General features: G+C 27.2%; 1 protein-coding gene and 1 long non-coding RNA gene across 5 annotated transcripts in view; one reads left to right on the top strand and one right to left on the bottom strand.

Moving 5' to 3' along the window:
- Positions 1-15,263, bottom strand: part of LOC117168509 (protein sprint) — a 353,946-nt gene that overhangs the window by 17,616 nt on the left and 321,067 nt on the right. For all 4 annotated transcript variants that reach the window (XM_033354234.1, XM_033354237.1, XM_033354236.1 and 1 more), the window contains 3 exons: positions 14,156-14,626; positions 9,617-9,761; positions 6,761-6,990 (listed from right to left, as the gene is read on the bottom strand). In XM_033354234.1, the coding sequence (XP_033210125.1) occupies positions 6,761-6,990; positions 9,617-9,761; positions 14,156-14,626 (846 nt within the window). The remainder of the gene's footprint in view (positions 1-6,760; positions 6,991-9,616; positions 9,762-14,155; positions 14,627-15,263) is intronic.
- LOC117168524 overlaps positions 11,171-15,263 on the top strand; it is an 87,294-nt gene continuing 83,201 nt past the window's right edge. The window contains exons 1-2 of the long non-coding RNA XR_004466501.1: positions 11,171-11,278; positions 11,365-11,471. This is a non-coding gene — a long non-coding RNA (uncharacterized LOC117168524). The remainder of the gene's footprint in view (positions 11,279-11,364; positions 11,472-15,263) is intronic.

The following is a 15,263-nucleotide window of genomic DNA, read 5'->3' as shown; positions in this document are numbered from 1 at the left end:
TGTTAAACGGTAAAAAATGATCAATTTCAAAAATTATATAAGATAGTATCATTTGTTATTTTTAAACTAAGATTTTATTAAAAAATGCAAGGAGCTTAGACTTTTTGCGAGGCCGATTTTTGAAAAAGGTTCTTTCATTTTTTCTTTAATGAATAAAATGGAAAAAAAACTTTTCTAAAGATGTAAAGCTTCCAATTTTGTTTAAGCTGTAATGTCATTCAGCAAAAATTCTGTCTTCAGGATTAAAAAGACTGGGGTATTTTTCCATTAAAATTTAATCACAATATGCGTAAAAACAATGTATCTTTAACTTTTAGTTTCTATTGTATATTATTAACAAACGCTAATATTGTAAAAAAATAACCTTTTTAGTAGGGATCATAGTTCGCCCCCCCCCCTTAAATTGAAAAAAACCCTTAAGACTTAAAAAAGAGAATTTTGACCCCCACCCCCCACAAAGTTTCTATGTCACTTCAAAGAATTTCTTTTTAATAAAATAGTTAAATTTTCAACCAAACAGTTGAATTTTCAAATAAAAAGATTATAATTTTTAACCAAATAAATACTTTAATTGTATACAAAAAAAAGATCCTCAACCAAAACAGATTAATTTTCATCCCAACAGTTGAATTTTTAACGAAAAGAGATGAAATTTCTACCAAAAAGGATGAAAGTTCAACCCACGAATGGAATAGTTACATTTTCAGATAAAAGAATTAATTTTATACAAAAAAAAAAATAATAATTTAAAAAACTCCCCTAAAACACCAAAAATCGAGAATTGTGACCTTATTTTCTCCTATCACACTTTTCTTTTTCAACAAAAAATATTTTTAATCAAAGTCAGTTGAATTTAACCGAAAAAGACAAATTTTCAATAAAATGGTCCAATCCTTAACCAAAAAGGATTAACTTTAAACCAAAAAAAGATTAAAATTTCTACTAAAAAAAAGATGGTGTCTGAAACCAAAAATGGACTTATATTTTCAGTTAAAATAATTTATTTAAACAAAAAACGAATGATCAAAATCTAGAAAAGGAATTAATTTTTGACTGTAATTGTTTTCTTAATCCCGCCCCAGTTATATGTATACGGTTTTCCCACTTTGCGGCTTCCCCTCACTCAGCCGAACAGCTGCCGCCGAGCCTGGTCAACGGTAGTCTTTTGTGCCTAACAAGGACTAAAATTCGGAATATAACATTATTTAAATTTAGCACTAAGTAATTTAAAAATAGAATATTCCAAATCTGCAAATAATAGCGATTGAAACGAAAAGTTATTTGAATTAAAAAGTTGAAACTTGAAGAATAAATATTCAAGTTTATGGAAAATTTTATGGAAAATTTTATGGAAAATTTTATGGAAAATTTTGCAGCGTATTTTACTCAAATCAACTGCGGCAGCTTTAATTTGTTGTTGCAATATTTTACTTATTTTGGGGAAAAATTCCGAAAACTAAAGTTAGACCAGATTTGAAAACTTGTTGACTAACATCATAAATTTGATTTATTTGTCAAACAATCGCATTTCTCAAAATTATCCTTAAAAATATTTTAGTGATTGCAACGTGGACTGAAGTACGTTATAATGAGAAAAGTAACATAAACTTTCGGTGCTGGTAACTTTGATTAATATTCCTGCACTTGTAACTGAAAATATATGGACAGGGCTGCCACAGACTAATTTACTATAAAAAGTGACTAATTTGAACTGAAAAGTGACTAAAAGTGACTAATTTTGAACAAAAAAAGGGACTAAAGGTTACTAATGTTCACACAAAAGATGCCTGTTATGTCCACAGGAACACTTATTAACTTAAAAATTTCAATTTAATTACACATATATTTGATGGGATTGCTTTGACAAGATTAGATGAAATTCTAGTGCTAAATTTGGGGATAAATACCAAGTTCACAATTTTCAGAATAAATTTTACAAGTTACACAAACTGTAATTTATTTTATCACAAGCTGAGAAAATCTATCACACAACTACCGTATTTATATTCAAAAATACTTTACGATTGGAATTAGAACAACGAAAAATAACGAACTAAAATAATTTAAACTTCAATATTAAATATAATTTTCATAATATAGATTATTCCATACATAACTATATATTACTAAAATTTTCTTTTCTTTTTTGAGATAAAATCTAAAGTATCATTTTTTCTTTTCTCTACTGTTTCTAAAGGATAAAGGATTTATTAAATACATTTTCTAACCTTATATTTTAAACCCATAAGAACTATAGGAGCAGTTCAGAAATCATTGTTAAAATTTACGGAAATATATTTTTCTTCTGCTAATTAGAAAGCGAAGTCTAATTGTAAATTGAAATAATACTAGTAAAAAATACATATTTATTTTTACTTTGCATAGATATGTGTAACTCCTATTAATTATTAAGTTAACAATTTTACTAGATAATGGGCAAGACAACGCACTAGCTACGAAAACGTTGTTGATGTGACAGCAAAGTCGATAAAAAGAAGAGTGTAATTATCAGTAATTATGAGAATGAGGTTGAATTTAAAAAGTTTAAAAATCTAAAATGGCCTTTAAGTTTCAAAAAGTGACTTCTAGTGACTCTTTCTTTAAAAAAGTGACTTGAAGTGACTGTTTATTTAAAAAGTGACTAAAAAGTGACTTGAAGAAGTAAATTGAATAAAAGTGACTCAAGTGACTGTGTGGCAGCCCTGTATATTGATGTATTCATCATAGTATCCTAGGCGGAAAGTGAATACATAGTAGGAAATATTTTGTATAATTTTCATTCGTTTTATTAATTTTTTGCATTAAACGTAAACAAACTTTTTGAGGCAAATTATTAAAAGGACAATTTTGAACAATGTGATTCGTTAAGAAATAAAGTTAAGCAGTTGTTTGAGAAATAAACCAACTTTGTTATGTTGCTTAATACGTTCTTAAATCTGGCCAAATTTCAGCTTCTCGGATTTCCCAAGTTAAGTAAAACATTGCACCAGGAAATGCAAGCTACTGCAGGTGATTTTAGTAAAGCATACTGAAAAATTTTCCATAACATTTCACATAAACTTGAACATTTATTCGTCAATTTTCAACTTTTTCAAGTCAAGTAACATTGTTGGAATCCTTATAATTCGAAGATTTCGAATATTGTATTTGTAAGTTGCCAAGTGCTGAATTAAAAGAATACTATATTCCGTATTTTAATCCTCTTTAGGTGCAAAGAATTCCCGCTGACTAGGCTCGGCTGCAGCAGTTCAGATGAGTGAGGGGAAGCCGCGTAGTGGGGGGGGGGGGCGTAAGCAGGTAGCTGGGGCGAAACTGGCATCTGCCAGCCTTAGCTTACTGCACAATTTTAACTTTAGAACTGCACACTTTGAAATCGCACTCGCACCCATTTTCGAAAATGTCATGTAAAATATGTCCCGATTCCCATAAAATATTTTGAAATTGTCTCGATTTCTTTTCAAAGCTAATAACCAATTGAAAGCTGTTTTGAAATTCAATGTGTATGCTAAACAGAACGGCGGCGTTTTTGCGCGGTAAAATACAACTGTGATTGGGAGAGATCAACGCACGAGTAAACTTTGCATAAATGCGATTTTCATCTACATATTTCATACGCATCGATTACGTAAATTTTATTACTTCACATGAAGGGAAAACGGCCAGGGGCAGTAGTTCATAAATTACGTGATTTTCTATTCTTAATTCTTATTGACCTTCTTTCTGTTATCAGTCTGCGCATGTTGCACTCGTTTCTGCAGATTGTGTTTCTACTATAATCAAAGTTTCAGTTTCTAGATTTCATTTAATATATTCTTTCATTTCTTTATTCCCTATATCTTCTTTATCCGGTGTACAAAAGAAGATTAGAGGAAAATGAGAAGATTTTTATATGTAATTTTAATATTTTATGTTCTATATAGATTAGAAACTAGAAAGTAGATCAAACAATCGTGGGAGAAAGATCAATCAGTTTCCTTTCTCGCTTTATAGCTGCCTTAATAGTAATTTAAAACACCGTGTGACGTTACCATGCGAAAATATTAACATTTTATAATATATCTATTTATTAAAATTTCTAAATAAATAAATCCACTCATTCCATTCAAAGGTATATAATTATTAAAATTTTACTTTCTGCTTCGACGTAGAATGGTTTTTTAAATTTCAGAAAGTACTATTGTCATAATGCCGCTTTCGCTGAATCGGTTCTACGCTCTAGTTAAACACATGCAGAACATGAGTGCCTTATTGACACTGATATTCATTTTTCAACCAGTATGCTATCCTTAAAAGATAATGAAGATATGTTCAGGTAATGAATGTATGATTGCATGACAAGACATTCTGCCTGCTATTTATCGCTTGTTTGTTCCATTGCTGGCTGGACATCGTAGGCAGATTTAATTTAATCAGTGATAAAGGAACGAGAATAGTAAGGCGTGATAGAAAAAAAGTACTATCTATGAAGATAAAAGGCCATTTTAAGTACCTGTACTCTATATTCAGTTTCATTGATTTTTTTCCATTCTCAGATTTATAGATAAACTCAGACAAGAGAGTTTACATAAGTTTTTGAAAAATCTCATTCTCGAGGACTTGTCTTCCATTGCTGTAGCACTCAGATTTTATAAATGAAATTTTCTACTTTATAATCTAAAATAGTTTGATACTCTTCGTTTTGAGTAAGCATTTACTACGCGACAACCAGCAGAAAGGATTCGTATTAAATAATCTCTAGTTTAGTATACTATTTAAAAATTTTTTGAACTTCAAATTCTTTCTTTGAACTCGACTAAATTCCTTTTAATCGTTTAAGTTCCCTGAATTCCTTGCATTATTTTGAATTTCTTGGAATTCTCTGAATGCTGAGAATTCATTGCATTTTCTGAATTCTCAGAATTCAAGTAATCTGAAGGACTTCAAAATAAAGTCAGTAATTCAAGGAATTTACACGAATTCCTGGAATTCAGGAATCCACATAATTAAAGAAATTCTGTAAATGCCTCGAATTTTGCAAATTACCTGAATCCTGGAAATTTCCCGAATTCTGTTAATTTTCTGCATTCTGTGAATTCCTGAATTTTGTGAACTCTGAAGTCTGTGACCTCCTTCGATTACCTGGATTTACTAAATTATTTGAATTCTCTAAATTATATGAATTCTCTAAATTGCTTAAATTATCTAATTTCGTGGAATTTTCTGAATTCTTAGAATTCAAGCAATTCCAAGGACTTTAAAATAATACAAGAATTTTAGAGAATTCATAGACTTCAGGGAATTCACAGAATTCATAAAATTCAGGAAATTCGAAGAATTCCAGAAATTTGGTGAATTCTGTATATGCTGACTTCAAAATAATACAATGAAATCAGGGAATTTAGAACAATACAAGGAATTCCCTTAATTCGGTGTGAATATTTTTTCCCTAGTGAAATTAGAAGAGCACTAAAAATTAAATATAATTGATGGATGCAAGTTTTTTTAAAAATAAGTTTGAATTTTTTTAACGTTTAAAAAGTATACTATTAAATTTTTTGCGGAAAGTTAACATCACCCTGATTCAATTCAAGAAATTCAGAAAGTACAAGGATTTCAAGAACTTCAGAGAACTAAAGTGATTCAGAGAATGCAAGGAATTCCCTGAATTCTATGAATTTCCGAATTATGAGAATTTCCTGAATACCTCAAATTCCCTGAAATCTCTGAATTATCTGAACCAAGTAAATTCCAAGAACTTCAAAATAATGCAAAGAATTCAAGGAATTTACAGGAATTACAAGAATTTGGAATATGTCCAGGAATTTGGTAAAATTCAAGGAATTCAGACAAATTCAAGGAATTCAGAAAAATGCAAGCAATTGGAAAAAATTCAATGAACTGAGTGAATTCGAGGAATTCAAGGAAAGAGGTTGTTGCATATTTTCGAATATATTTTTTTCTAGTGTAATTAGAACAGTACTAAAAATTGAATATAGTTACTGAACGAGTTTAAAAAAAATAAGGTTGGATTTTCATGTTTAAAAAGTATACTTTTTAAACTTTTTGCGGGAAGATAATCCATTCTGATTAGGCCAGCGTTAAACTTCAAGTATAAAGAGATTCAAAGAATTCAGAGCATTCAGGGGATTCAAGGAATTCAAAGAATTTTAGAAATCCCCTGAATTCTGTGAATTCCTTGAATTTTATAAACTCTCTGAATTATTTGAATTCCTACAAAATCCCTAAATTGTCTTAATTCAAGTAATTTCAAGGACTTCAAAATAATGCAAGGAATTTAGAGAATTTACATAAATTCTGGATTTTGACGAATTCAGGAAATTCACGGAATTCAGGGACTTTAGATACTTCAGGGAATTCGGAGGAATTCAGAATATTTCAACGAATATAAAAGAATTTAAAAGCGTTTACAAATATTCAGCATAATTAAAAATAATTAAAAAGAATACATTGAACTCAAAATAATTTAAAGAGAGAATTAATTAATAAGCCTGTCTGCTGTTCGCCGCGCGTATGTATGCGTACTAAAAACGAGGGGCGAACTGAAAAAACATAGTGATTCTTTTAGACAACGCCGGAGTGTTCGTTTCAAATTTAGACGATCATTCCAAGTTTTTTTTTAAGATGGAAATAGCAAGCTTTCAGTTATGTATTATTTTTAACTGTTGAAGGAAAGCTGAACTTTTCTTAAAAATTTTCCTCGTAAATTTTTCAAGATAATTTGATGAATTAATAATAAATGTTAATAAGAATGTTAACTTACACAAGAGGGGATCCAAACGTTCCTTGAAGCTTTTATTCCTTTTCAGTCTCTCCACATCACTTTCGTCCGTGTCCAGCATGGTTTCCCATTCGGAAGGATCGTAAATTTGATCCTTTTTCGATTCGAATGTACCATTTCTTTCGTTTCTTCTCTCTACGTTGTCGTATGAAGAATTTCTATCACTATAAAGAGACTCCGTAGTATCTGGAGGTTTCAAAAGTTCAGGGTACCTGTAAATAATTTTAAATATTTAATTAAAAATAAAAAAGTAAAATAGTCATCGATTCTTTAAAACTATTTGCAAAGCTTTATTTATTTAAACTTCAAGTGAGATCAGAGTTTCCACCCTATTCTCCTGAGTTTCTTACATTTGTTCAAATTTCCCTTTTTCTTCAATATTTTTGAAAAACTTTAGCTTTTTACTCCTTTCTATTTAAATCTGCGATATTTGGCAATGCGATAATGGAATTACGCTAAAATTATTCTACTGGAAACTAAAATATGTTGCCATGTGTAGCGCAAGTTTATTATTATTTTTTTTTAATTGAAGAGTCATTTATTATGATTAGTAAAACTTTTTAAATAAAAATATCAATTGAGATACATTGTTTGTTACAGCTATAATATAGGTACAATAATAAAATGCATTTGTATAATATTAAAACACTAGAATGTATTATTTATGAATAAATAAAATAAAAACAATATGTGATAACATAAATATAACTATATAAGTTCAAAGTATTAATTGTAGTAAGGACAAAATAATAAATTTTTGTAAGAAATATAAAATTATACTTATAAGTATCGCGATTTAATTATCAATGATAATATTCTTAAAAAGCGAAACGATTCTTAGGAGAACGGTTTTAAATATATAAACATAGTTTATTTATTAAATTTTATTTTTTCTGACTTTTCATTCCGTGAATGGATTTCCAATAATCTAAGTATATCTAATTTAAAAAATTCTTTGATGGCATAAATAATTACATAATCATATAAAATTTCTTATAAAATGATTGTTTCTTCTTTTCTGTATGCAAAAATAATTTTTATTTTTGTACCAGAATTCATCTCTTTTAGTTGAACATTTAATTAATTTGTTCAAAAGTGTATATTTTGTTAAAAAGTTATATTTTTTGGTTGAAAATTCAAATAATTGGTTAAACGTTAAACTAGTTTTAAAAAAATTCATTTTTCTGGTTTAAGACTTATCTCTTTGGTTGGAAATTAACTTTGCTGTTGAAAATTTAATCTTTTTATTAAAATGTAACTGTTTTGTAGAATATTAGTTTTTTTTGCTTGACATTTAACAGTTTGGCCAAAAATTCAACTGTTTGGTTAAAAATGAACTTTTTTATTGAACATTCATATTTTCGGTTTAAAAAATTCTAATTTTTTGTCGAAAGTTTTTCTTTAAGCTAAAAAAATTAAAAATTTTATATCAATTTCAACTTTTATGTTGCAAATTAACGTTTTGGCTAATAAGTCATATTTTCGGGTCGAAAATTCAACTGTTTTGTAGAAAATTCTTATTTTTTGCTTGAAAATTCATCTCTTTTGGTAGAAACTTCATCTTTCTTGGTTAAAAATGAACTATTTTTGTTAAACATTTATATTTCTGGGTTAAAAATTCAACTATTGTGTAGAAAATTTGTTTTTGACTTAAAAATTCATATTTTAGGTTTAAAAATGCAACTGTCTTCTAAAGAATTCGTATTTTTTACTTGAAATTTAAGAATTTGGTTGACAATTAAATTGTTTGGTTGAAAACTAACTTTTTAACTTTTTTTTGTAAAAAATTTAGATTTTTCAGTAAAAGTTCAACTATTGTGTAGAAAGTTCGTATTTTTGGATACAAAATTGATATTTTATGTTTAAAAATTCAACTATCGTGTAGAAAATTTGTTTTTTGGCATTAAATTTTAAGACTTCGTCGAAAATTAAACTGTTTCGTTGAAAATGAACTTTTTTGTTGAAATTCATATCTTCATTTTGAAAATTCAAATTTCTTGTAAAAAATTTCCATTTCTGGCTTTAAAATTGAACAATTTTATATAAATTTCAACTATTTTGTTGAAAATTAACTTTTTGGTAAATAATTCATAATTTCTATTTGAAAATTCAACTGTTATGTAGCAAATTCGTACTTTAGTTTCGAAAATTCAATGATTTTTTTAAATTTTATTTTGTTTAAACATTCATCCTTGTAAGATTAAACATTCAACTACTTTGTTAAATATGAAACGTTTTTATTACAAATTTGTCTTTTTTGCTAGAAAATTAAATATTTTTTTGTAGAAGATTCAAATATTAGCTTCAAAATTCACCCTCCTTAGTTGCAACTGTTTCAATGTTAAAAATTAATTTTTGGGTTAAAAATTCATCTCTTTTGATAAAGATTTCAACAATATTGAACCAAAAGAAGCTTGGTTTTTATTTTCTACATAGCACCTCTTGAAAAAGTTTCTTTTGATTTCAAAATGACCCCTGATTTTTAGAAGAATTAAAAAATATATATTCAGAAGTCCCCCTATAATTGTTTGTAAAAATAATGTTTATTTAGTGTAAATAATCACTGATAATCACTATTTTAGAAAAATTAAGTATTTTTTGGATAACTCTAATATGTATGACAATAAATAAATAAAATAAGTAAACAAATAAGATTGTTTCAAATTATAAAAATAACCAATTATACGAATATCATCCAATAGTAAAACAACTTGTTTTTTAAAACGTTGAACGTTAACTAACTATAATCTATTATATGAATATTAATAATTTAAAGAAACTGGAACGAAATTAACAACAATTTTAAAATTTTTATATTATTGCTATTTTAGTGCTTACCTTTGAAGAATGATACTCTTCACAGTCAAGGTATTGCCGATAATATATTTGTCGCTTTCTTCATCAGGGAATTTTCTTGCAACATTATCAGCTGCATAATTAGTATCAAAATCGTAATCTGGTTCATGTTCTTCTGCATCATTCCCTGGAACCAGAAAAAATGTCTTGAATTACTCTTTAGAATGATTAACAATATTATTTAAAATTAAAACTCCAAAACTGCATTCGAATTTTTTAAAAATAATATAGGATGTCCACTGGATTCTAATTCTTAATAAAAAAAAGGTTTTCAATCAGTTAAAAAATTACGTTTGGAATACGTATAAATGGGAAGTGGTCGCTAAATATTAAAAAAAAATTTAACAATTGTCCTAAGGTTGCTTCTTTCTTTAAAACTTTTGGGAAGGTATTAAGTATTATAATTTTCTTTAGAATTTTAATACTGCAATGCGTATTGCGTTATATTAACTGGAATATTAAAAATTAAAAACTCTATAATTAGAGAGTTTATTTCTTTTATAAACAAATTCTTCAAATATCAACTTCTAAATAAAATTGAACAATAAAAGTAAAACCATTTCAAACAAAAATCTTGAAAATTGTATGGTTTGAGCAGAATGTGTAGCAATTCTTCAAACCAAAATTCATGATTTTTACCAGGTTGTTTAGGTCCAGAAATTCTGTTTTTCCAGGCTTTCTTTTTTGTTCATCAAATAATAAAACAATCGCTTACTATAAATGTAAACAAACGAGCCATTGCATTTTTACTGTCGAACTATGAAAATGACGTTCGAAGTTTTTATGATATTACACCGTTATACCCTAATAAAATTATTTGAAATATCTATTTTATACTAAATATCCAATTTATTATCATTTAGTGATATAATTTATATATTGACATATGACATTGACATGATAATTTATATTATATATTGAATTTATATATTGACTTTTTTTGGTAAGCTATGTCCAATAAATATTTCAATTAAATTGTTTATATGGTAGATTTTAAATGTAACCATAAACAATTATCTGCACTGTTTAATGTTATTAAAAACTTGAGTATTAGGAATTATTAGGCAATTATTGATCTTTTATAAATATTAAAAATGATACTTTAAAAATTATTTTAGACTTCGATAATATTTTTAAAATTTTCACGCTAACAAATTTTAGGAAATTCATTCGTACATTGAAGCAGAGGCGGTTCTGAAATATTGACCTGCGACTAAGAAATCAAAAGAAAATTACCTGCCTAATGGCCGGAAAATTACAGTCCCTTTGGACCGTCGATGTTTATCATCTTCTTTGTACTATGACTAATAACCATCTACAAACGTTATTTCATGTAAATTCTTAAACCCAGTCTTAAACTGAATTATGATAGATACTTTCAGCTCTAATTGGTTTTCTAATCCCAAAATTACTCATAGTTTCATTCTAACTGAATAGCCAAGTTGCAGTTTAGCTAAAGTCCTTAAATTTTATTACCTGCTAAATATTGGCCACGTTAACATAGTTCTAGAATCTAGACAAATGAAATTGCAAACCGGATACAAATATATAGGTTTTTAGAACGCAGTGATGTTGAGTTTTTCAATCGTATTTTAATTGGTATTAAATATTATTTTCTATTATAATAATAATGATTATATTTAGGTAAGTGTTATTGTTTTTCTTTCCTAGTATCTTAAAATTTTGTATTTTACACTTCCGCTCTAGAAGATATTTTTCATACTCTATAGGTTGATTTCAGTCCAGAAAAAATGGATTCACAATTGCAAAGTAAGGAAAATTAAATGTTTAATTAGGACATCATAGTAGCAGTGCTATACCTCGATGAGATTGAAAGGTATGAAGCTGGGTATTTTTAATTTTTATGTAAATTTGTTCATATCTTAAAAATCTTTGTGAAATTTTGGTAAAATAATTCAAGTCTTTGTGAAATCCTTTAAATCTACCCAAAATCTTTCGAAAATTATGGAAAGCTATCTGAAATATTTCGAAAATCCTTTTAATTTATCCAAAATATTTGAAATCTTTGTGAAATGTTTGGGAAATAATTGAAATATTTGGAAAATCATTTAAATCTTTTTGAAATATTTGAAAATATTTGCGAAATATTTTTAATTTATCCAAAAACTTTACTAAATATTTAAAATCATTTTGAAATCTTGGAAATCTGTGGGAAATCATTTAAAACTTTCTGAATTTTTCATTATTTTTGTGAAATATTTTGAAATATCATAAAATCTTTTAAAACCTTTTGAAATCGTTTAAAATTTTTAAAATCTTCATGAAATCTTTTGAATGTTTTTAAACCATTGTCAAATTTGTATAAAGACATCTGAAATCATTTGAAATATTTCGAAATATTTTAAAATATTTCTAATGCTTTGCAAAATCTTTGAAACCCTTGAAATATTTCTGAAATCTCATGAAATCTTGTTCGAAATCTTTATGCAAATGTTTGAAATCTTTAAAATTTTTGTGAAATCTTTAAAATCTTTGTGAAATATTTTAAAACCTTTAAAATCTTTCTGAAATCTTAGTTTGTGAAATCATTCTAAAAATCTTTTTAAATATTCTAAAATCTTTTTAAAACTTTTGAAACCTTTTTAAATCTTTTAACTATTTGAAGTGTTTGTGAAATCTGTTTAAAGTTTTTAATTTTTAGTGGAATGTTTGAAATCTTTCTGAAAAATTCGTGAAATTATTTGAAATCCTACAAATCTTTGTGAAATATTTTAAAATATTTTAAAGTCTTTAAAATCTTCCTGAAAGCTTAGTTTGTTTGAATTTTTGTGAAATCTGTTTAAAGTTTTCAATTCTTAGTGAAATGTTCGTAATATTTATGAAATCTATGTGCAATTGTTTGTAATCTTTTGAAAGTTTTCAAGTCTTTGTGAAATGTTTGAAATCTTGGTGAAATTGTTTAAAATCTTTGAAATCCTTAACATCTTTGTGAAATCTTTTTAAATCTTTTTTAAATCCTAGTTTATGAAATCACTGTGAAATGTTTTTAAATATTCCAAAATCTTTTTAAATGATTGAACTTTTTGAAATCATTGTGAAATCTGTTCAAAGTTTTTAATTTTTAGTGAAATGTTCGAAATCTTTCTGAAATCTTTGTGAAATTGTTTGAAATCTTTAAAATCCTTAAAATCTTTATGAAATATTTTTTAATCTTTTAAACCCTTTATAAATCTTTTTGAAATCTTAGTTTGTGAAATTATTGTAAAATCTTCTTAAGTATTCTAAAATATTTTTAAAACTTTTGAATCCTTTTTAAATCTTGAAAGTTTTTGAAATCTTTGTGAAATCTGTTTATAGTTTTCAATTCTTAGTGAAATGTTTGAAATATTTCTGATTTTGTGAAATTGTTTAAAATCTTTTGATAGTTTTTAAATCTTTGTGAAATTTTTTGAAATATTTGAAATCCCTAAAATCTTTTGAAATATTTTAAAATCTTCAAAATCTTTCGGAAGTATTAGTTTGTGAAATCATTGTGAAATATTTTTAAATATTCTAAAATCTTTTGAAATCTTTTGAAATCTTTGTGAAATCTGTTTAAAGTTTTAAATTTTAATTGGAATTCTCGGAATATTTATGAAATATTTTTTTAAATTGTTTGAAATCTTTAAAAAGTTTTAAAATCTTGTTGAAACTGTTTGAAATCTTTTGAAATATTGTCTACGCGAATTTAAAAAATCTTTTAAATCCTCAAAATATTTTTCAAGTTTTAAAATCATTGTAAACTTTTCGTGAGATATTTTAAAATCTTTTAACCTCTTTTAAATTCTATTAAAATCTTCCGCAAATCTTTTGGAATTGTTTGAAATCTTTAAAATACAGTCAAACTCGAAAATAGCGCGCCCGGAGATAGTAATTTTGAGAATTGCCGCCGCGCCAGGACTATGGGTGTGGGGAACTGCGGGGGTCAGCGGCATGTTCATTTTTAAACAAATTTTTGATATTTAATGTACACTCAAAATGTAATAATTATTTTTATAATTTATAAGTCGAATATCATAAAAAAGGTATACTTTAACATTCTTTACCACGTTTTAAATATGAAAATACTTTACTGAATTCCATAAAATAATTAGTGCAATCGTACCAAAAGTGCTTCCATAAAATAAATGTTAAAAGCAAAGAATACAAAAATAATTTTAATTTAAGGCTCTCATAAAAAATCCAATGAGATTTCCAGTTTTTCAAGGTTTTCAATTACGCTAGACAACCTGTTTGGACGCTTTTTAGAATAGTTACATTTTGAGGTTTACTAATTTTAAATTGAATAATCTTGAAGGTTTCCTCAAATGAAATTTTAGAAGTTGAAATTTAAAATGCTTTGAGCTAAAAAATGTTCCACTTTAATTGTTTTCATTTTCAGTTCACATTAAACAGTTCAAATTATAATTTTAATATCTTTAAAGGCTGTCATTTGCAAATTTGAATGACCTGAAAAACCAGTTATCAAGCATGAAATTTTTTGGTGAGATTTAATTAGATAAAATACTTGACATCAGTTACCAATAAATTCCCAACTGGAATCTACAGCCCACGACGTATCAGTGAAGATTTTCGCCTTGATTTTCGGTGGTTGCACAGGTTTTGCTGTCGGAAGTTTCTTAATTTCCCTAGACCCCAATCTTTTCGCCAAATTGTCCACAGAGGACGATATAAGTGGCGTTTTATCTTCCATTTCTTCCGGTTCTTCCCAATCAATGGGATGAAGTTGATTCGCATTATTTCCAACTGGCGTTTGTAACCACCCAGGTTCACTATGTCGAAATTTGTTCGTTGCGGAATTATTTTTTGGTCGTCTCCTGGGCACGACGATAGCATTTTGATTGATAGCATCTGCTGGTTCAGCGTAGAAGGGGCTTCCTTGTTTCGATTCCGGAGTCAAAGGACTATTGCTTTCAGATTTTGCCAGATGCAAGCCTAACTTATTTTTTGGAGGTGTTATCGTGTTTGGACTGTTCAGAGAATTAGCACTGCCTGTAAATAAAGATAAAAACAAAAATTTGATATGAAGAATGGACAGTAATCTATTTTATCATGAATAATTTTATGCAAATTATGCATGAAAAAGATTTACCATTAAAAACAAATTTCTAAACTACCCCACTTTTCGGCTCATCAGAGACAAAAATAACCAATTAAAAAAAGAGGGAGGAAAAGGAAAAAAAGTTAACCAAAATCAGCCTCACACTTTTTCCTTTCTCCATCCTTTTTGAAACTCACGATTCGTTCGAATCTGCAGGGTATGCTTGTGAATATTTTAAGAGTTCTTTTAATCGAGTCCCAATAAATTCACTTCAATTTCTTGAAAGAAGTCTTTGTAATTCAATTTTTGCAACAATAATGGATTTTAATATTAGCAATTTTAGAAATGCATGAACTTTTTTGGATTATTTCTTTTCCTTTTTGGAAAATGTAATAATCTAATCTGAATAATTGCTTCAGAATCAACTAAAAAAAAATTTGAATTAGAAAGATAAACTACCATCAGCGATTAGAAATAGCTAGTTTGAACTAGTTTCTGCTTTTGGTAACTAAAGTGGTGAGGAAGTTACTCTTGTAAATAAGTAACGAATTGATAACTACTTAGCTATATGTTTTTAGTAGCAGTAAC

This window comes from Belonocnema kinseyi, chromosome 2 (assembly GCF_010883055.1).
Source record: "Belonocnema kinseyi isolate 2016_QV_RU_SX_M_011 chromosome 2, B_treatae_v1, whole genome shotgun sequence".
Lineage (NCBI taxonomy): Eukaryota > Metazoa > Arthropoda > Insecta > Hymenoptera > Cynipidae > Belonocnema > Belonocnema kinseyi.
This window is presented reverse-complemented; position numbering and strand designations above follow the sequence as displayed.